Here is a 20,044-nt window from a genome sequence, read left to right on the forward strand (position 1 = left end):
GAGAGTTCTTCCGTTGAGCCATTAAACCAATCACGAGGCGGGAATGTGTTTTTATTTGTGTGACGCCGCAAATGCTCTGTGTAAGTCTGTGAAATATGTCTCTTTCTGCGCAGTTTTGGCTAGGAGGTGATATTTATTGTAAAGTACGGCTGTAGTATAGAAGTGATCGTGCAGGTCTCTGAACATGAAGCATTTTTACAGGAGTATAATTTTTTAACAGATTATTAAATGTATTGCAAGTCTTGAAAATTCGGGTGCTGTGGTAGACGTCAATCTCTTTATCACGATACTTAACAGAAAATATGTTTCTAACTGAATAGCCCTTCAGTGAGGCACAGAAAAACCTTAAGCTTTCAGGTTGGTTTTTTTTTGATTGCTAATTCCAAAATAAGGTTTTAAGCAAAATGACCATACTGGTTTTGAATTCAGCACTTGCAATTACATTTTTCTTGTGCAGATTAATCCGGTCACTAGATAATCTGTAAAATGTTTTCATTAAAATAATATTGTAGAATGGAATTTCTGTGTGCTTTTCTTGCTTGTCAGCTACTCATTATCCTTTCATTTAGAAACTCGGGTATGTCTGAAATGCTTTAGACCCACCCACGGTATTTATGTTGGTCATCTTGTGCATTGTTTCACCACTGAGATTCTTCACCAATTTCCCCTTATTCAGTACTTCCTCTTGTTCCTGTAAGATTATTTTTTTTTTTTCCTGGTACATTTCCCTAGGAAAAGAGTATCTGATAAACCCCATTAAAATGCATATGACTCTTTGTAAAAGTAATTACAAGATCTCAATGTGTGTATACCATTACACGGTATCGCACTGAGGTTATGACTTGCTTTTCTCTGGGTATTTTCAGGGCGTAGAAGTTTCTGTCATGAATTAGTGACCTACTTGAGAGACGTCATGTCACCATATCCTCACTCAGGTTGTGCCACATTCTGTGAGCTGTTCCTTCTGAATGGGGTGCTCGCCATTAGGTGGTGCAGGAAAGTGAGGAAGCAATGCATTGTCCGAGCGGAGTTCATGTTGGAAAGGCTTTTCATGCACCTCTGCAAGCGAATCACTTTTAAACTGAGAAGAACACATCTGATTTAAGAACAGTTTGTTCTCTTTGTAGCTCTCCAAAGGCAGCAGTTAAAATCTTTAAAATACTACTTAGGCAAATTTTAATTTCCCATTCTTAAGATACACTTTAAGGAAGTTGCTAAATTCATTAGTGTCACTGCTTCTAAGCCAGCGAGTAAATGGGCAAAACCAAATTTCTGGCATCAGTTTAGATGGTACTATTCCTTCTGAATACAGAAAGGAAAAGTCTTCTACCCACTCCATTGTTAAATTAGTATTGTGGAAAAAGAAATGTCCTATCGCCTCAGTGTTGCATTTAGTGATAATATGATTGGGGGTGTTAGGAGGAGGAATGAAGTACCATGACAGTTTCAATAAATTAAAATGGGTTTACAATTTTAATGCTGGATTTTTTTTATTTTTTTCAGATGAAAGAAGCTGATGAAAGCACAGGTTCTGTAGATGGTCCGCTGAAATCGGTGCGCAAAAGGAGAGTACAAAAGCACTGAGTTACTTCCAGCTAGTATTTGTAGGTCTAACTAACAGTAACTTTTGGTATGCCACTTCAGCAGGCCTCACAGCATGCAGGTTCCTGCGATTTGAAGGAAAAAAGGGGACTCACTGCTATGTAACCTCTTTTAACCTTCCATAACTTCCTTGATTCTTTTTTTTTTTTTTTTTTTTTAAGGAGAAATACTATCTGTGAGGAGTACAGTGATGTTTTGAATTCAGAATAGAAGTGAAATTACAAGCTGGCCAACTGATTTTAAGGTGAAGATTCTTACAGTGTGAAGATTCCTAGAAATTAATACTAGTTGGGGATAAACTTATTCCAAGTATTTTTTAAAATTAATAATTTATCATATTTTTGCAGCTCTAGCACAAAATTAGCTGTTTACACTTTTCAGCTACAAGTGGATGATAGTAGAGATAGGTCGCAGCTATAGCAGTTCACGCTGCTATGAGAAAAGGTACTCTTTTTCTGTGCAGAGCTAAATGCAATAACTGTTTTTGTATGATGATTTACAATTTTATTGTAAATTATTTATCTTAGTTGATCTTGTTAGATTGGTGGTCACCTGTTCACTTTAGACATTGGTAACAGTAATTTATTTTTAAGAGATATTTTAAAATAGAACATTCCTAGAGCAAGTGATAATTGACATGACTTGTTTCACTTTCGGATGCAGATACCAAATCTGCAGAAGTGATCCACAGGCAACTTTTCCAAACTTTTATAGTTCTTGTGTTCCAAGCCAGAGTGGGATAACCTTTGTTTATAGAACACTTGCTAAGTGTACATTGCCTCCTAAAAATATTTAGTAATTCTTGCTTAACATGAAATTTATTAATATAGATAAGAATTTTTGATTGATAAAAGTTTTTTACAGATGTGAGTAACTGGGCATTCTCATAATACAGTTTGAATAAACTGCCTATTGTGAAAGAAATGTTGTTTTGTTAAAGTTCAGCTGTATGTTAAAACAAACAATAAAACTGCAGTCACCAGATACCTCTTGCTGCTTGGCAGCTGCCAATACTGTTAGTAGAACGTAAAAGGCTAGCAAAAGCACTTCTACCTTAAACCCAAGTAGAAATACATTAATTCCTAAGGAACCTAACAGATTTCCTCATGCCTGACAAGAAGTTAGTTCACCGAAATATTCTCACAACAAGTAAAGTCAGCAAAGGTTCCATGGAAGTCTCTTAACAAACGAATGCTTAATTAACCCTAACGAGGAAGCCAGCGTCTTCAAGTGCTCGTGTTGAAGTGTTCAAAAACTAATTATTTGGGGCTCCATTTTGTGCAAACTACACGGAAAGGCCTCTGGCCTTTTGCTTGGGGTTTTGACAGCTAAATGCAGGTTCCCCCCTCTTTATTTAGGGTCTACATGCAAAAGGTTAAGAAGTGAGCACTCTGCCTGCCTGTGCCTTCTCGGCAATGGAAGTTGCGAGCAATGCCGTATCCCGCTAGTAACAGCTACTGTGAGCTGTCAGGGAACAGTCTGGCATTCCGTTTGAATGAATCTTGTCTGAGCCTGGTAAAAGTCCTTTGGAATTGTTCCGGTATTTGGGAGTGGTTTCGGGGTGGCTTTTTTTCTGTGCTGTGATATAGTTACCCCAGGGATTGGTCACCCCGGCAGGCAGGGGATGCTAGTCTTCCCTTAGGGTTTTGAACTTCGGGTTCCCAGAAAGTCTTAATTAATGCCCCATCAACATTTTTGCTTGTGCCTCGCTTCAGTAAATAAGGAGCCATTTGTTATGGGTAAGATGGTCTTGTGAGGCCATGACTCAAGGGTGCGCTTCGCAGTAATTGACTCGCTAAGGCCCGTCTCACTCTAACACAGACTTAATGACTTTGACTATCTGGAACCTGGAGATAGAAGACATCCTTCTGCATGCTGGCTTACTTGGATCTAGTGTTATGCTAGTAATTGGGGGAGAAATGTCAGAGCTTTAGGGGATCTGAGGCTGTAGATCTGGAAAGCCAGGCAAAAGGGGAACACCCTTCCACTGACACTTTTAACACTGAGGTTTCACACGCAGTTCCTGCGTGTAGTCCATTTATAGCTGAACAGGTATTTCAGGAAAAATACTTGACCTTGCTATCATGGCTGCTTGAAAGTGCTTTGAAATTAACAAACTGATGATAATCCAGTTCCAGGATGCCTTGCTATTAAAACTCGGTCATCTTTGGAACTCCAAGAGTATCGGACCTCTGCAGCCTGCACTCTCACCAGCCACATCGTAGCTTAGTAAAAGTGGTCTTCCCGAGAGGATGCCAGATCCCAGACTGAGAATTTTCTATAGTCAGGGAAGACTAAATAGTACCAAGGCCGCCTTATTTAATTACAACTGAAGCTGCTCCTCGGTTAGCTTCCACCTTCACGAAGCACTTCACAAGCTGAGGCTCTGGGGCAGGAAAACAGTGGCTCTAAGGCCTGAAGCAATGACAAGTCTGGCACTGCAGAAGAAAGTAACAGGTGGCAAGGAAAGACCTGTACTCGGTTCCTCACGGCAGGTTGGTCACAACGAGCGTGAGCAACACTGATGACCTGTTTCTGTAAAGCTCATTACTCAGATTTTAATTTAACTCTTAATCAAAAACTGAAAAACTTCTGGAAGATTATACATGGTGATGCTGTGCCTGATCACTCTTTGAGGAAACAGGAAAGTGAAAACTGTTTGAAGTGTACACCTTACACTCCGATACTGCATCAGCTTGGTATTTCCCCGATGAAGTTGCTTAACCTTGTTCCTCTTCCCTTACCCTCCCCCTTCCCAAAACATCTTAAGTGTTTTTCTGTACGCAAACCCTACAAATAAGGTCATGCTGTCACTACCTCACAGAAATTCTTTAACTGGTTTATAGGTTTTTGTTTAAAGGTGCTTTGCAGAGCTATTAACAGTACTAGACACTAAATATATTTTAAGTCAAAGAGGTGATGCAATTCAAATATTTTTCCCGACTTGGTTATAACCGTATTATTTTGCTAGTCACGAATCCTACCCTAAGACCTCAAAGAGCACCAACAGACTTTTGTTTCACCTGACAAACCAAATCCAGTTTTCAACAAGGTATGCTCATTTTAAAAACAAATACAAAAGTTTAGTAAGTCTCTACGCTACATTTGCAAATTGCTTAATCTTAACAATACACAATATGTCCTTAATTCTGTTTATCACCAAAATTTATCATCTTCAGGTATCCAGTAAAGCCACAAACTAAGGTAGTTGAGCTCATGTAGCCCGTGCCCATTAAAACAAAAAAAGACAACAGCAATACAATGACATCATCTGTGAGTCAACCCTTACTTCCTTTTGCTTTTTGTGTCAGTTGTTTGGAAAACACTAGACGCTGACATCAGATTTTCTATATATTGTCCAAGAACTTGGTTTTCTGATTTCAGTTTCAAGTTTTCTTCCTTAACAGCATCTACTCGTGCTGAGAGATCTGCGAAGGTGATGGTATAAGAAAAATATTAGACGTTATCACATACAATAATGAGTACGTTCTACGTGCCTACATCAAACTATTCACACTTTAATGAGGGAAACGTTGTCTATAAGGTACTATCTTAAAAGACGCTGTGCTACTCACAAGTTTTATCTAAAGCCCATTTTTCCTGTATTATTTTGCAGCGGAGTGTTTTGACCAACTCGTTCCGTAAACTTACTGTTAGTCTGTACCTTTATTCTTTTGAATTTTTGATTTAAGCTACTGCAGGCTAAACTGTACGGAAACAAAAGTTCAGTGATGAGCAGACTCAAAGATACCCGTCAGCTAATGAGCCTGGGAAAGTTCACTGTTGCCCCCCTTCTGCCTGATGTGTATTATATGTCGAGCAGACATGATGTTGCAGAAAGAGGGGGGAAAAAAATAGTTGAGACCTTGCTTATGTACCTTCAGCTGCCCAAGTGACATACTTCTAGACACTTTGGCTAAGGTAGGGCAGAGCAGTAAGGTTCTCTTGTTTTGCTCATTACTGCCTGCTTGTAAAAAACCCAGTGCTGATGCATCAAACTGCTGACCTTCAAGTGTGTGCTGCAGTTCCAACACTTGGTTAATAAGCCGTGTTTTCTCTTCTAATTCCACCTGATTTTCAGCCTCAACAGCTGCAATAAATCATATGAGTTTGAATACAACCTCTGTAACAGCTGGAAATCATATCAAGTAGAAAAAATAACAATGAAGAACAAGAACATTAAGAACTTATACCATCCATGTCGGCGTTCATCATTGTAGAATGGGCTCTCTCCACTGTTGAAGAGCGTATTCCGGAATGATGGTCTGCTTAAAGATAAACAACAACAACAAAACAAAAAGCTGAGGCAAGAGTAAACCTAACCGCCTTTGGGGTTCAGGTGCGTTTTCTAACCGCTGTTGAAAGCCAGCGCTCAAGCCTGAGGCAGAACAGCATTTCTTAACGTTCCCGGGTTATTTTTCCTAGAGCTTTAGGCAGTACGTAAACATGATTCTCCAAGTAACTACGCTTCAGCGTACAAAAATAACAGCTCTGGCTTACTCTAGATCCGCATAAAATAACCCGGCGTGTCAGCGATGCCGTTGCCGCCTTGCCAGCGCCGATCCTTCTGGAACGGGCGGTTCAGGCGGCGGCGGGGCCCTGCCCTGCCCACCCCGCGTCGCGGCCATCGCGGAGGCCGAGCCCGCGGGGCCACTGCCCCTCCCCGCGCCCCCCGGCGGCTCTGCCCCTGCCCGCAGGGCGGCCCAGCAGCGCCGGGGCACCGGGCAGCGCCGCAGCGGGCTTCAGCGCAGGGCCCGCCGGAGCGCCGCGGCCCTCCCGCGCAGCACCCCGCGCCGCCCGCCCCCAGCACCGCGGCCTAGAGCATCGCCCGCCCCTTCCCGAGCGGCCGTGGCCCGGCGCGCCGCCCCGCCTCCTCACCTGCCGCCGCCGGCTCCCCGCGGGCTGCGCCCCCCGCCCGGCCCGGCCCGGCCCGGCCCGGCCCGGCCCGCCCCGGCCCCGCCCCCGGCCCGGCCCCGCCCCCGCCCCGGCCCGGCCGCCGCTCTGCGCCTGCGCCGCCTCCCCGCCGGCTGGCCCTGCGCGCGCGCACCGCTGCGCCCGCGCCAGCCAATGGGCGGGGCCTCGGCACCTCCCTGGCGGGCGGGCGGGAGGGCGGAGCCCCGCGGCCGCCCCGCCCCGTGCCGCGTGCGGGGCGCGTGTCCCGGCTGGCGGGGCGCCGGGAGCCCCGCTCCTCCGGCCTGCGGCGGCTGCGCCAGCGCGGCCGGCCCAACCGCCCCCGCACCCCCCGCACCCACACAGGCGCCGGCCGGGCCCCCCCCGCACACAAATAGTTGCCTCGAAGCCCACTGCCCGCTGGTCCCGGTCCGAGACTCGCAGCCCGCCCGCCCCAGCCGGTGCGGCCGCAGGTGGCTCTGGCGGGTGGAGGGGAGTGCAGCCGGCGGGGCCTCCCGCCTGCCTGAGGGGCGCTTGTCACTCTGCGCGGGCCCTTCCCGTTAGACCCCGCTGAACTGCAGGTAAAACAGTGGAAGTCGCTAATAAGTGCGTGTTTTAACTGCTATTGCCGTTTCTTTGCTCGGTGGGGTTTGTGTTGGTGGGCCAGCACAGGGGTTCGGGCCGAGGCAGGGTGTGCTGAGCCCGCAGTAGGAGGCTGCAGCATTGCTCCCTTGGAGCTCGGAGCCTGGTAGGTTGGCAGAGCTCGAGGGGAGCTGTTGAAAGCTGAAACACGGTCGCAGTTAACTCTCAGGGTAGCACCTGGAGCTCTGGGAGAGCAGGGCCTTGGGCCGGGGCCCAGCAGGGTTCACCTGCTCTGGCCAAGCTGCTTCCCGCCTGGCAGATCGATAAGCTTTTTGTGCAGCATTGTCCAGGTTATGAAATGTGTGGTTTAGCTCCTTGCGTCTGGAGATCGCATGGTGTGGAAACTTTCTCATAGTTGCTCTCATCTCATAGCTTGGTAGCTCCAGACCAAGGCCCAGTCTCTGTGTTCTTTCCTGACTCCCTGGAGGGAATAATCCTTGCAGAATGTGCTGCATGTCGTGCTCCCTTTGGACCTTCTGCATTTGGACCCTGTGTGCCACAGTAAATTCAACATGCAGGACCCAAGCTAGTTTTAGTGGCCTCACGGAAGTGACTGCACTGCATAACCCATGCTATCTTTATAGGGACTGTGTTGCTTAAACCATATATTGCAGTGAAATACATTGATATCGCACCCATGTGTTGCAAGAATGTATCTGGTTATAAAGAAATAATTTGATGCTGTTTAAATACTCAGGGGGATAAGGTATTTGGGAACTGTGCCCTCTGCTGTGCTTTTTTAATACACTTCAGAAAATACATGTTTATCATTTACATCTTCTGGGTGCCTCCACAGTATGATTAACAGCCTGTTAATAACTTCTTTTAACCTCACAGTTGGTTAAATTCAGATTGGACTGGATGCTGTTCAAGTTAAGAAAATGTATTTTAATTAAACTCCTGCAGTCTGTTTGTATTGAAAAATGAGCCTGTTGTTCTCAGTTCCATTGGCTGGTTTACTTAAAAGTCTATCACCTTCTCTATAAAAGGCTTTTTTAACTCGCCCAGTAATCCTCCTTAATCCCTGCAAGCCGTCCTCTCAGGTGGTGGCTGGGCTTTAGGGGTTTGCTAGTAACTCTCTTTGATTGCTGTTTTTAAAACGACAGGTGCTTCTCACCCTGTTACAATCTTGCTTGCTGCACTTGCTGTGTGGCAAGCCTGGAAATCAGGCTTCTTCATTCTTTCTAGTGAGACAGTCTCCAGCACTCTGATTAACAGGGAAAACTATGGCCCGAGTCTTCAGGTAATATACAGATGGATGGAGAGCTTGCTTACCTGGTGAAGATCTTGCAGTGTTTATGCTGTAAGATGGGGCAGGGGGAATATTGCAGGCTAATCTTGGGGAAAAGCACCTCTCTGCTGCGGAAATTCCACTTTGCTCAGTGCGTAACACTTGTAGTTTATTGTCTAAACTGTCCCCAAATGAGCAAAGTGGGAAAATCCTTGACATTGAAATTATGGGACAGAATGGAAACCAGACATATTGGCTCTTATGCTGTTGTAGCCAAAACAGAGTAGTAATTCCAAGAGTTGCTGGTTTACCTCCTGTTTCCACTTTGGCTCGTAAACTGTTGAGGAGGGTTCATTATGCTTTGCATGATTGTGGTTTCTGACTGGAGTATTTTCTTTTGATTCTTAACTCTGATGTTTGAGCATGAGCCCTAGGCTGACAGTCCTTTTCAGAAGTTAACTTGTGAGAGGTCTTTTGGTTTTCCTTTAGAGAAAACTGTCTTACCTGAGCCTCTGCTGCTAGCATTGCAGAGGGGCTGTCAGCGGAGAACAGATGGCATCGTTAGTCTACATGGTGCTGTGTGTTACTAGGTTAGTGTTAAACAGTCGCGCAGATGCTTCCTTAGGTTTGTACTGCAGTATACTCTGACATATTTGATTTTACACAATGCCTCTTCCTACTGTAAGTGCTTACTATGAATCCCTTTACCTTAGTATCTGAGATTGTGCAGCTGGCCTGCGCTCCTGGGCCCCAATGTTTAGGAACTGTTTCTGTGTGAACTGGCTATGTCACGGCTCCTTGTCATGGCAAGATCTGTGCATGTTGCTTTTTTTCTTTACCTGTCCTTCATCTCCTGATTGCCGAGGGAAGTGCTAAGTGCTGAGCCTGCTGTCTGCAGGTCTGCAGAGTCCAGGGACCGAGACTGCTGGATTGATGCTGATGGGTACAAATTCCACAGGGAGAATGCCTTGCTCATCTTGCTTTCCCTGGAAGTGGTTTGCCTTCCTAACCCTCTCTCTGTTTTCCAGCACAAAGAAGTCAATGCCAGTATTCTAAATATCTGATGTGCTACTAGATTTAAACAAACAAGCACAAACCCAAGCCCAATACACCACAGAAAAAAGCCCACCGCTCAAAGTATTTTTTGTGAGAGATCGACCAAAACGACAGAAGCGTAGCATATTACATGACTTACCCATTGGTTTTTCAAATTCCTTACCTCACCTGTCTTGCACTGGGTAACACATCATCAATGACATTTGTTGTGCTCTTTGAACCTGAAGCTTTAGGGATTTACAGCATATCCCAAACAATCAGATTCCTTTTATAATGCAGAATGTGTCCCAGGGAAGGCATACTTACGCATGTGTGTCAAGTAACCAAATAGTATGTTGTATTTTAGGGGGGTGCTTTGTGTCCCCTTTGGCTGGAGGTGGCCAATTCAAGCCCTTGAGTAACAATTCTTGCTTTTATCAGCCCGTAGTGTTTTGTTAACTCTTGTGTTAGGAAGTGTAATTTCTTTGTTCTGTAAGTTGTCAGCATGGCAAGTCTTGTCTGGGGACTGTTCCCAGGAGAACCTGAAACAATCCTTCTAAAGACTGGCTGCTGTTTGACAGGGATCTGGCAGCATTTGCTTCTCTGTGGTTTCCCACTCACTGGGAGAGGCAAAATTAATGGGGTAAATACTAATTACGTGTAAGTGTGAGCAAATTTGTCAGCTTTGCTATGTGGCTGTTTGCTTGGAGTCTTTGTAATATGTGGCACGAGGCTGAGAGACTGGGCAGGTTTTTTTAGTTTTGTTTACAAACTTACAGCTCTCTACTTTAGAGAACATATACCTTATCAAGAAAATTAAATAATATTCACAAATGGTGGAAATTAGTCGTTTTCTTCTGTGGAGCAGCGTAACAACATGCTAATAGCCACTCTGCAGTTTAAAAGAAGAAATAAGAGGATTCTCTTTTATTACTGGAAATACTTGAACACTGCCCTAAGTAGTGTTCCACCGTTTGGTTTATTGAACTGTTTTACATTACACATTAGATCGCTTCAGGTAAGTCTACTTTCTGACTGAAGAGTTATAAAAAGAGCTCATGATTTTTAGCAGTGGGTTAGAGCTCCTGAAGTCAAAACTGACTTGGAGGTAACTAAGAACAGGTGCTAATCCCGTTCTTTCTTACTAATTCATTTTATAGTTTCTAAGGCATTTGGTTAAAGTGGAAGAGGCATTCATAATATTGTCATCTGTATTAAATTTATAGGAACGACAATTTTCACTTTACAAATGCAATTATCTGTACTTGTATCCTAAGTTCCAAATAAGCTTTCCTAAGCTAGCTCGCGTTGCTGGCATAAGGAATTAATTCAGTTTCACTGAAGGAGCATTTTTTGCTTAAAATGGCAACAATCTGACTAGGGTATGGAGCATCACTGATAGTTAACCTGAATGCATATATGCGTACAGTTACAAAACTACAGGAGGTCATTTTATTGCTCTGGACTGGGCTTCTAAGTCATTGCTGCTAATGACGTACGTTTTCAGACGGTTTATGTCTAAAACTCTGGTATATGTTCTGTTTTTTCCTTGGTACACAGTGCAAACCAACAAGCCTTTCACTTCCTTTTTGGCAGCGTTACAGGCACTAGAGGCGGCTGCGTAAGCTGACTGATGACAGAGGCTTCGCTGTTCACCACTAGAATAGAAATGTATTCTCCTTTTCACTAACAGAGGAAAGTATAGTACATATTTCCGAGATGAATTTGCAATTTGAACCGTACCGTTTTCTCCTTTAACTGATTATTGCCACAAAGACAAAAAGGAATACAAATGGCTTAATTATTTTTCCTTGCAATGCTAACTCACAAGGCCCTTTACAACAAATCTTGGTAATTTTGTTTCTCTGCAGAAATAAGAGACAGGCTCTGAGGTTTTTTTTCAAGTAGTGTCGCTTTACACCAGAATTCTTTGCAATTCTTGTTACTCTTTCTGAGTAACCTCAACAGGCTTGTGCAAATTTACAATTTCAGACCTCTGTCAAATGCAGAATTTGAGTAGTTCTTAGTTTGCACATTTTCAACCAAATGAAACGATGGAAAATGAGCAGCTATTTCAGCTTACATTGGTCTGACTGTTGTCTTTGTCCTTACTTATTGTGACTGTTTTAGTAGTGCCTTAGGGCCTTTATCAGAGCGGGACCTCATCAGGTGATGTAACCTGTGAGCATACAGTTGGAGGAAAAAAAGAAAGATTCAGTCTCTTTAGAAAGTCTACAAGAAGAAAGCCTTAGAAAGTCATGTTTTCTTTTTAACCTTGAAGAGGCCTGCCTTCTAACTAATCGCATTCTATCTTTTGCAAGGTTGTGTAAAAATTTTAAATAGACTGAGCAACTGAATACTTTGCAGCTTTAGGCTGTGAATACTGACGTATATGACATAATGTTGGCCTGTGAACAGTTCCGTCCTCCTGGTAATCACCAGCTATAGGTTTGCCATCAGATTTTGTGGAAGGAAATTTAGCGGGGTTCCATAAAGCTTTACTGGTAACTTAATGAGATGAAAAATTGGTTTGCATTTCTAAATATTTAGGGGTTTGTATCTGCTTTTTAAAAGGAGGGTTTTACGTGAGAAATGTAGTCCTCAATGCTGGCTTTCTGTAAAGCGTATTTGAAAAAAAGTGAGATAATTTCTAGGTTCTTTACGACAAAGAAAGATAGCCTTGGTTTACTTATACAGCATTGATCAGAAGAACAATAAAGAAATTGTTGTAGCTGTGGGGCATCTCACTGATATATTTTTGATTTAATTTCCTCTGTGCTCTTGTTTGAATAGGTCATCTGTTGAGGGAACTTTATCCAGAGATATGACTTTATAAATGAAAATACTTCTTTCATCAAAGGTGAAAATATTTCCACAAATGCTTTTAATGAATGCTTTCCTTGATTTCATGTGGTTTTGATACTGCTATTAAAATACACATCAAGAAACTTCTGCCTTGCTACCATTTTGCATTCATCTTGATTTACATGGAAGTAACTTAATTTTAATACCTGTGTACTTAAATAGAGAAACTGCTATTTTGAAAGAACAATAGCTATTAAATTTTCATGCATTGCGCTCAGTTAACCAGGCTCAGTAACCCCTGTTGCTTTGCCACAGTGGCCTTTCAGTGTACTAAAGAAACTGTGATATGAAGGCTGTATTCTGATTATGCTTCAGATTGTACATGCATAGCATGTTGTTCTACTTGGCTGTTCAGTATCTTTTCCAGTAGATTTTAAGAAGGTGTGGGGGGAAAGCCTTACACAATTACAAACATACTCAAGGTCATTAAAACCAGAGCATCTTTGTGATCCTACTTAAAATTTAATTATGGAACACTTGCTTCTAAAACGTCAGGTCATCCTCAAAGTCCACTTATGATCTACATACTGGAAGTCTAGTTTCCTTATTCTTTGCTTGAACTTGCTGTTGTCCATCGTAAGGAATCTTTTTCTCTCTCACCCTCCCTGTTCTTCTAGTATTAACATTCTTCTCCAGCCTTACAGTTACAGCTACAAGGCACATTCTGTTTGTTGCCTTCTGTGCCCCTGTTACTGTAATAAGTCTTAACTTCAGTTGGGAGAGATAAGGAAGACTGTTTCCTACAAAGTATATGATAGCCTCTTCCTATTATATGTTAGAAATTTTCTAATACCTTTCTCTCTAGCCTCCAGGTGTTTCCTTCTGGCAGATGAAACAGACCAGGGTTATTCCTCTATGCCTTCAAGCTAAAAGCTTGCCTGAAAATGTCACTTATTTTCAGTTACTCTAAATTTATCTCTCTCCTCTTGAGTGACTGTCCCCACCTCCTGCTAGAGGAAAAGCTCCGTCCGATATTGGTAGCAGATCTTGCATAAAGTCGTCTTATTTGTGGTCCTCTCTGTGTTGTGAACATGAGCTTTCTGTGACCTTGGATGTGTAACTGAAGTCAAGAGTCTAGTGGAAGTGAAGGGCTCAGTTTCTGAGATGCAGTAGAATCTTATTTGCACTGTTGCTGAGCAGCTGCTTTTATAGCAGTGACATCTGTCAGGGCTTGGCATTTGTGAGTATCGAGCCCTGCATGCCTAGGTTGACTTGGGTATCTGGTGTCAGCTGGTGCTTGAATTAGAGAGTTTTTAACTTTGTGCCTTAGTTTTCTCATGTGTATTAACGTTTTCCAAGCTGCAGGGGTCTGAGGTTAGAGTAGTAGAGGAGGCTAGTGAGCATTCACCTTCTAAAGAAAGCAACCTGACATCTTCTGAAAGACTAAGCAAGTAATATGGCAAAAACACCCATCTGTGAGGGAGAGCAGATTCAAATCCATCCAGTGTTATGGAGTCATCCCTAGATCAGCTACTTATGGATGCTTTTCAAAGACTAGACAATCTTGCTGCTGTATGCTGCCCCTCCTCTGTTCTTGCCATGTTATCAGCTGTGCAGCAAGTCATGAAATGGTGTTTCATAGGATACCTTTTCCTTACTGTTCTACACCTTGCTATGGGGGAAGAGTGAGATTCGCTGTCAGGAGAACCCTTAATTATTGCAGAACTTGGACCAAGGTCTGCCACTTTACCTTCTTGTGAATACTTTGGGTCAACCACATCTTGATGTCATTAAGCTATATGCTATATAAATTAAGTGCATTCGAACATCCAGTTCAGCACCATCACACTAATATGAAATTGCCAGAAAATGGTGTTCTAAAAATAAGATTAACTCCATGGTTTGTTTTCATGTAGGAGGTAAAGATGGCATGTGCAGCAACCTTCTTTATGCTAAAAATTAAAAAAAGAGAAAAAAAAAACAGGGGGGGACTAGGACTTGTATTATTAATAAGAAATCCATATTCTTAGCTAGTGTAAATTAGCACAGCTCTGTGGCAGCCATGCTGATGTGATCAACTTGATACTCTGGCCGCACCTTTCTAAATAATTTATTATCAATTCATATTAACTCACTTCATTTTTCCAGTATGTAGAACTATCCTATTTTCCGTGCCAAATAATTTTTATTCCATCAGCTAGAAGGGCAGGAAAAGGGAGGCAGTCTTTGCTTTTGTAGTTTCTTTTAAAATAATTAGATGCGTAATAGTGGGGATTTACATGGATCAGCTTATTTCCATTACAATTAATTTGCATCACTTCTTGTGAGCTCTCACTAGAGTATGTCAAAGAGATTAGCATTCCATATTCAGGAGAAAGCGCCAACATTATGTGTATTTTCTGTGACAGTAGTAACTACCGAGTTAACATTTCTGGAACTTTTTCTAAACGCTGAAAGGCTGTATGTGCTCAGATTATGAATGTGTATTACCATATGCTATTATGTGAAAAGTGGTATCCTCCATACCCCCAAAATCTCAATTCTTAGCTAATCACAAGGCTTATTCAGCTAAACAACTAGAAAAGTTTACTTGAGGGCATTTGCTGAAAATACATTGTACCTGGTAATTAGGATCTACAGATTGTGTGCTCACCCAGTACTATTAAACAACCCATGGAATTCGTATTGTATCAGTAGATTACTGTAGTTTCTTACCTGAATCATCTGCCAAAGAAATGTTGGTGAAAGTGCCATCCTCCTCATCCGAAGGTAACTCCATTTTGCTTCCTTTTTTCCAAGCTTTTCAGACATGCGTTAGGCATGGCAGTTGTCAGCCATTTTTCAGCGTGCACGTGATTTCTCTGGTTAAATCTTTAATGAGTCCAACACACAGGTGTTATTGCATACTGTTGGCAACTACACTCGCCTTACTCTGTGTGGTATCTCATCTGAACCTTGAGCTCTTTTCCGGAAGCTGTTAAGCTAGAAGGTTTCTGAGTTCTGCTCCGTCAGATATGTGCTGAGCAAACGCTGTTACTGCAGGTTCTTTCTGTGAAAAACCTGTGTATTCACCCTAGCTGGCTTTTTGTTGTTGTTGATTTTCTCTAGGGCTGTGTATGGGTTTTTCTTGGAGGGCTTTTTGACAGAGAAAAGAGAGACAGTAACTTCAAGTGTTCAAAAAAGTTATTTGCAGTCCAAGGAAATGCAATGGATAGATCTGGGAGCAGCAAATTTAAAATGCAATCTCCAAATACTTAGGAATGTGACTAATTTTACTTACATGAACAGTTGCATCAAAACCAATCAGGTAATGAGAACAAGTGAAGTTATGTAAGTGAGCATGTGATGTTCTGTGATAGTAGGCGGGAGGAGGGAAGAGAAATCGAGTTCAAAGAAAACCACACTTCAATAATCTTGTTTAGCTTCTTAAAGAAAATTGGACATAGTTTGAGCATATAAACTAGAAATTCACCTCAAACTACTTGCCTCTTTAGAAATAGCTTTCTTTTGTAGTCCTGGAATAGAATGGTTTTTGCAATTAGTTTAAAAGTATAAATCGCCCTCATCTTGATTAAAGACAGTAGGGTGAATAGTGGAACCAATTCGTTTTCAGTGGGGCTGCATAAGAATCTACCCATCTTTTAATTTTTTTAATCTGTATTTAGAAAAAGGCTGTAAGTTTAAGATGTCAACAGATAATTTTTTTTCTTAATTGTTATTAGGAACCTCTCTGAAGGCTCACTAAAACTGAATCTTCATTTTGTGAAGCACTGTCGAACAGCAGAATGAGATAGTTCTCAGAATTTACAGTTTGCATTTCACACTTCTAGACATAATCTTGATTTGGACTCCCGAGATGTCTTCTGTGTGCAAAGGTAAATGCATGTGACTTTGCAGGACAAAGGGCCTGAGACACTAAGTATCAGAATTGGTGCAGCTTACAGAAATCGCAAATGTAATGCAGCTACTTAGGTTTTACTTCTTGTCCTTTAACTGCTTCATTTTATTTAAGCTTTTCTGTTGGTGTCAGTGAAGTTACTGACAGCTGCCTTCAGAGATTGACGAAAGCCAAGCACATCTTGCAGATTCAGAATTGTGTTGAGAGTTACTCATTTTTGCTTCACGTTGCTCAGAACCAGTTCAAAATTTACCTTACTGGTCTTGAGTAGTCTATGTAAAGAGACCTGCTGGTTTCATTCTAAATACTTGAGTATCACAGGGGTGGTCTGCGTTAGGTGGGGGGTTTTTTGTTTTTTCCAGTGATGTAGCATCATGCTTCAAAGCTCTCATGGTGATAATAGTAAAGCTAGAAAACATTTTGATCATTTGTCTTTATTACATCTTCTATTGTTCTCATACATGTTACATACAGTAGAATATGTATTTTAATATTTCAATAATAAATATTATTTATTTCAATAACTCAGTTTGGAAGGGCAGATCCTAAAGCCATGTGCAATTATATCATATGTTACCTATGAATTTTCTAAAATCATACACCTCTGGAATTGAGGGTTGTATCTTGTCTGAACTGTGTAGCCCTTATCTAAAAGTTTTCATTAACTACTTTAGCCTGTGTCAATATTGTTCTGTTACGTTGGCCATATGGGCTCCCTCTGGTAGATACAATTTCCATGTAAATTATTAGCTGGTTTTAGACAGACTTTCACGGTAGCCTAGCGGATATGGATGTTGTGCAGTTGTTATTCATGTCTAGATCAAAGCCATTAGTAAAAGTGATGCAGAGTAAAAGCTGTATTTTAATAAGAGTCAGCAAGAAAGACTCCTCAGGGTGCAGGAGAATATGATTCGGGGAGAAGGTTGGCTACCTCATGTGAGATGTACTGATCCCTGCAACTTACGGAGTCAGGCTCTTGCCTTTGTGCCAAGTGCATTCGGTTCAAGTGGTACCAAAGAGCGGGTTACCCAAGGAGTTATTCTTCCTGCCCTACAGAGTCAGGGGTCAAAAATAAGGCTGCTCTGCAAGTGTTTCAGACCTCATTAAAGCTCTCTTTGAAAGAGGCCTTTGGACAGTTTGCTTGCTTGTTTCCTCAGTCGGGGCCTCTACTTCCAAAGGACAGCGTGGAAAGTATAGATATACGTGTTTGGGTGCATGTGTATGTGCAGGGGAGGTTTAGACTGGATGTTAGGAAAAATACCTTGACTGAGAGGGTGGTCAAGCACTGGAACAGGCTGCCCAAGGAGGTGGTGGAATCACCATCCCTGGAGGCGTTTAAAAAAAAAACAAACCAAACACTTAGACGTGATGCTTGGGGACATGGTTTAGTGGTGGACTTGGTAGTCCTGGGTTGACGATTGGACTTGATGATCTTAAAGATCTTTTCCAACCTAAATGATTCTATGATTCTATAAGCAAAGACCAACGCAGGACTCTGGAGCTACACTGTTTTACAGACAGCCTTTGCTTTTTGTGAGGACCTGGGAATCAGAGGTTTGGAGGAGACCTACACAGCTTGTTCATGGAAATAGAGACTCATTTACCAACAGCAAGAGTGAGGGGGTTTAACTGAGAGGATCTACAGATGTGATCTTGTTTCTTTATTCCCCAAAAGACTCTTCATGTTCAACCATACATCTGTGTTCTAAATTTTAAAGGCATTATAGAGTTATATCTGTAGCTTGCTTGGTTTTGTGTGCTGTGGTGAGAAACATTTTCTTTGGTGGTGGCCTGATATTTTATTAGTGAAATAAAAGTTTGTGCATAGGAGATGCCACGTAAATGTAAAGTCCAAGTACCCATTTCTTGCTGTCCTATGTTTCTTTTATAAGGAAGAACACAAAAAGAACCACAGCAGAGGAACTCTGACCAGCTTAAAAGAAAGCAGTGTAATGGAATTAACTGTCAGAGTACAGTGAGTGTAGCTATTGCCATGTGTGAATTATTTTCACCGGAGTAATGGACATTAATGTAAAAGTTAATTTGGTTATAACACACCAGTTCATCTTTCTGAGGGCTTCATTACTAAGTTGAACAGAGGTTGTGGAGTACTTAGCAGCTGTCAGGCTGACTTTTGAAATAGGTGGCATAAACTATCAGAGGGGGGTTGAGGGGAGGGGAAGTATGGGGACAGCCTCTCCTACAGCCACTCCTGTGAGCCTTTTGTTTGACTTTACAGCAACAACGTCAGTTGATGTAGCCATGTGCTAGCCCAGTTTTGATGCAAATTGATAACAAGCACATTAACATACCACTGTCTGGATGCGATGGTCATGAATGATGCAGATGAATGCCCAAGAATGTCTTCAGGTTTGGTACTGAAATCATTCTCCAGGCCCAGGATTTTGTAGCGGGTAAGGCAACTTTGTGCCAAGTACAGAATTACAGGGGGGTTTAGATCCTTAGATTTAAAACACCGTAGCTAAACCTGCCTGGTAGTAGGTCCATATTTTTATTACTGTAAGTACCATGTAACTATTTCCTAATTAAAATGATTTAATAGTGACCTGAATAGGAAGTTGGCTCAGAGTTAAGTACAGATGTATGGAACATTTGAGCTAAACCACAGCATGTGCTGTGATTCCTCCTTACATTAAGAGTGGAACAGTGCTTATAGTGTGGTTTAGGCAGACTTCAATACCACTTTTTTCTTTTTCTTTTTTTTCTTTTTTTTTTTTCTTAGGGTTCAGCCTTGCACTTATGAACTGAGCTACAACATCAAAAGTCCAACAGCCCTTTTCACCTGCTTCCCTTGTTTCCTGTTACACTGCTAATTTGTTATCCCTGGAAGTCCATGGCTGCAGTGCCTTTTGGAAACACTTTTCAGTGGCTGTACTTCAAATATTTTTCTAGCTTGGGAAGGCAAGAGGGAAGAGTGGGGTCAGAGACAGGAGGTTGATCAGTTGAGAGAAACTTTTGCTGTCTGCATCACTCGGCAAAACCTCACTGACTCCTTGTTCGAAGAGTGTAATTGTGTAGAGATGCCTGCTGTTGCTCTGATACTTTCTAAGTATCAATAATAGGAAAGATATTTTATTTTTTTTTAAGTCAGAAAAACACTCAAGTAAAAGAAGGTTTCTGCTGATTTCAGAGAATACTGGGACAGTCAGAGTACTCTGGGTGGGTTAAATCCTTGTTGCAACACAGGTGTGATGGCTGATCTTCCATCAGCTTGCACCACACAGTCTCAGTGCGTTCATCTGCTTTTGTTATACAGTGGTTTGATCAAGAGTCCAATTTGAAGACAAGGTTTGCGAATGTGGATGTATATGATGTAAGCAACACAGTATATTAAGTAAACGACTAAAGGATTCTGAAATAGGAAAACTATGGTTTACATTCTTAGGAGTTACTGTATCCTCCTGCTTTTAGTCAGCACATTTAAAAGCAAAACCAAAAATATTCCTTTTGGTTTGTATTTTTTTCAAGTAAGACAGTAAGGTTTGAGTAAAGAGTAGAATCCAGCTCTGACTGTACAATTGGGTAATACACATTTGTATAAATTTGCCAATACTTTCTAGCAGACGAAGTGTTTGGAATTATTTTTCTTACACAAACATTGTAAAAATGCATTCAGTGTACCATTTTCACACTGTATATAAGACACAGCATTTTAAAAAATATGTGCCTTGTTAGGAAATGACAGCTGCCAGTGTATTTCTGTTTTAATGAACTTCGACAGAAAGGAACTGTGGCACGTGTTTAGTGCATGCTAATAAAGCAGTAATCGTACTAGTAAATTCACAGGATGTTCAAAGCTAGTCTGACTGACACTGTATGACAGTAACCGACTTGCAGAACAGCAGTTTACTAGGGTGGTGACAGAAGCTTATTAAACGTGTCATTTGCAGATTTAACCTGTAAACTGAGGTATATTTATA

At 41.9% G+C, this 20,044-nt stretch overlaps 2 protein-coding genes and 1 long non-coding RNA gene across 11 annotated transcripts in view; 2 read left to right on the plus strand and 1 right to left on the minus strand.

Annotated features, from left to right (window-relative positions):
• The window catches only part of LOC130141060 (calmegin-like), a 30,535-nt gene extending 28,908 nt beyond the window's left edge, over window positions 1-1,627 (plus strand). For all 5 annotated transcript variants that reach the window (XM_056321734.1, XM_056321727.1, XM_056321719.1 and 2 more), the window contains one exon: window positions 1,504-1,627. In XM_056321734.1, the coding sequence (XP_056177709.1) occupies window positions 1,504-1,584 (81 nt within the window). In that variant the 3' untranslated portion in view covers window positions 1,585-1,627. The remainder of the gene's footprint in view (window positions 1-1,503) is intronic.
• On the minus strand, window positions 31-15,061 carry LOC130141088 (short coiled-coil protein B-like). Of its 5 annotated transcripts, none has more exons than XM_056321757.1 (5): window positions 14,921-15,061; window positions 5,796-5,867; window positions 5,609-5,692; window positions 4,892-5,030; window positions 31-1,081 (listed from the first exon to the last, which is right to left on the minus strand). In XM_056321757.1, the coding sequence occupies exons 1-5, from the start codon at window positions 14,982-14,984 to the stop codon at window positions 928-930; spliced, it is 513 nt and encodes a 170-aa protein (XP_056177732.1). In that variant the 5' UTR covers window positions 14,985-15,061; the 3' UTR covers window positions 31-927. The 5 variants fall into 5 exon arrangements, with proteins under 5 accessions (XP_056177732.1, XP_056177752.1, XP_056177758.1 ...); XM_056321777.1 differs by lacking the exon at window positions 14,921-15,061 and adding an exon at window positions 6,481-6,580; XM_056321783.1 differs by lacking the exon at window positions 14,921-15,061 and adding an exon at window positions 6,103-6,397.
• Window positions 6,972-20,044, plus strand: part of LOC130141112 (uncharacterized) — a 62,505-nt gene continuing 49,432 nt past the window's right edge. Inside the window, exon 1 of the long non-coding RNA XR_008818980.1 lies at window positions 6,972-7,073. This is a non-coding gene — a long non-coding RNA (uncharacterized LOC130141112). The remainder of the gene's footprint in view (window positions 7,074-20,044) is intronic.

This window comes from Falco biarmicus, chromosome 1, assembly GCF_023638135.1.
Source record: "Falco biarmicus isolate bFalBia1 chromosome 1, bFalBia1.pri, whole genome shotgun sequence".
In the NCBI taxonomy this organism is placed as follows: Eukaryota; Metazoa; Chordata; class Aves; order Falconiformes; family Falconidae; genus Falco; species Falco biarmicus.

What these genes read in the sequence shown, in the direction of transcription:
- LOC130141088 (XM_056321757.1), bottom strand. Translation starts at nt 14,984, where the DNA reads ATGGAGTTACCTTCGGATGAGGAGGATGGCACTTTCACCAACATTTCT. An exon ending in ACTGCAGCACACACTTGAAG is followed by an intron (nt 5,031 to 5,608) that starts GTCAGCAGTTTG and finishes TCACCTTCGCAG; the next exon opens with ATCTCTCAGCACGAGTAGAT. An exon ending in GACACAAAAAGCAAAAGGAA is followed by an intron (nt 1,082 to 4,891) that starts GTAAGGGTTGAC and finishes TGTTCTTCTCAG; the next exon opens with TTTAAAAGTGATTCGCTTGC.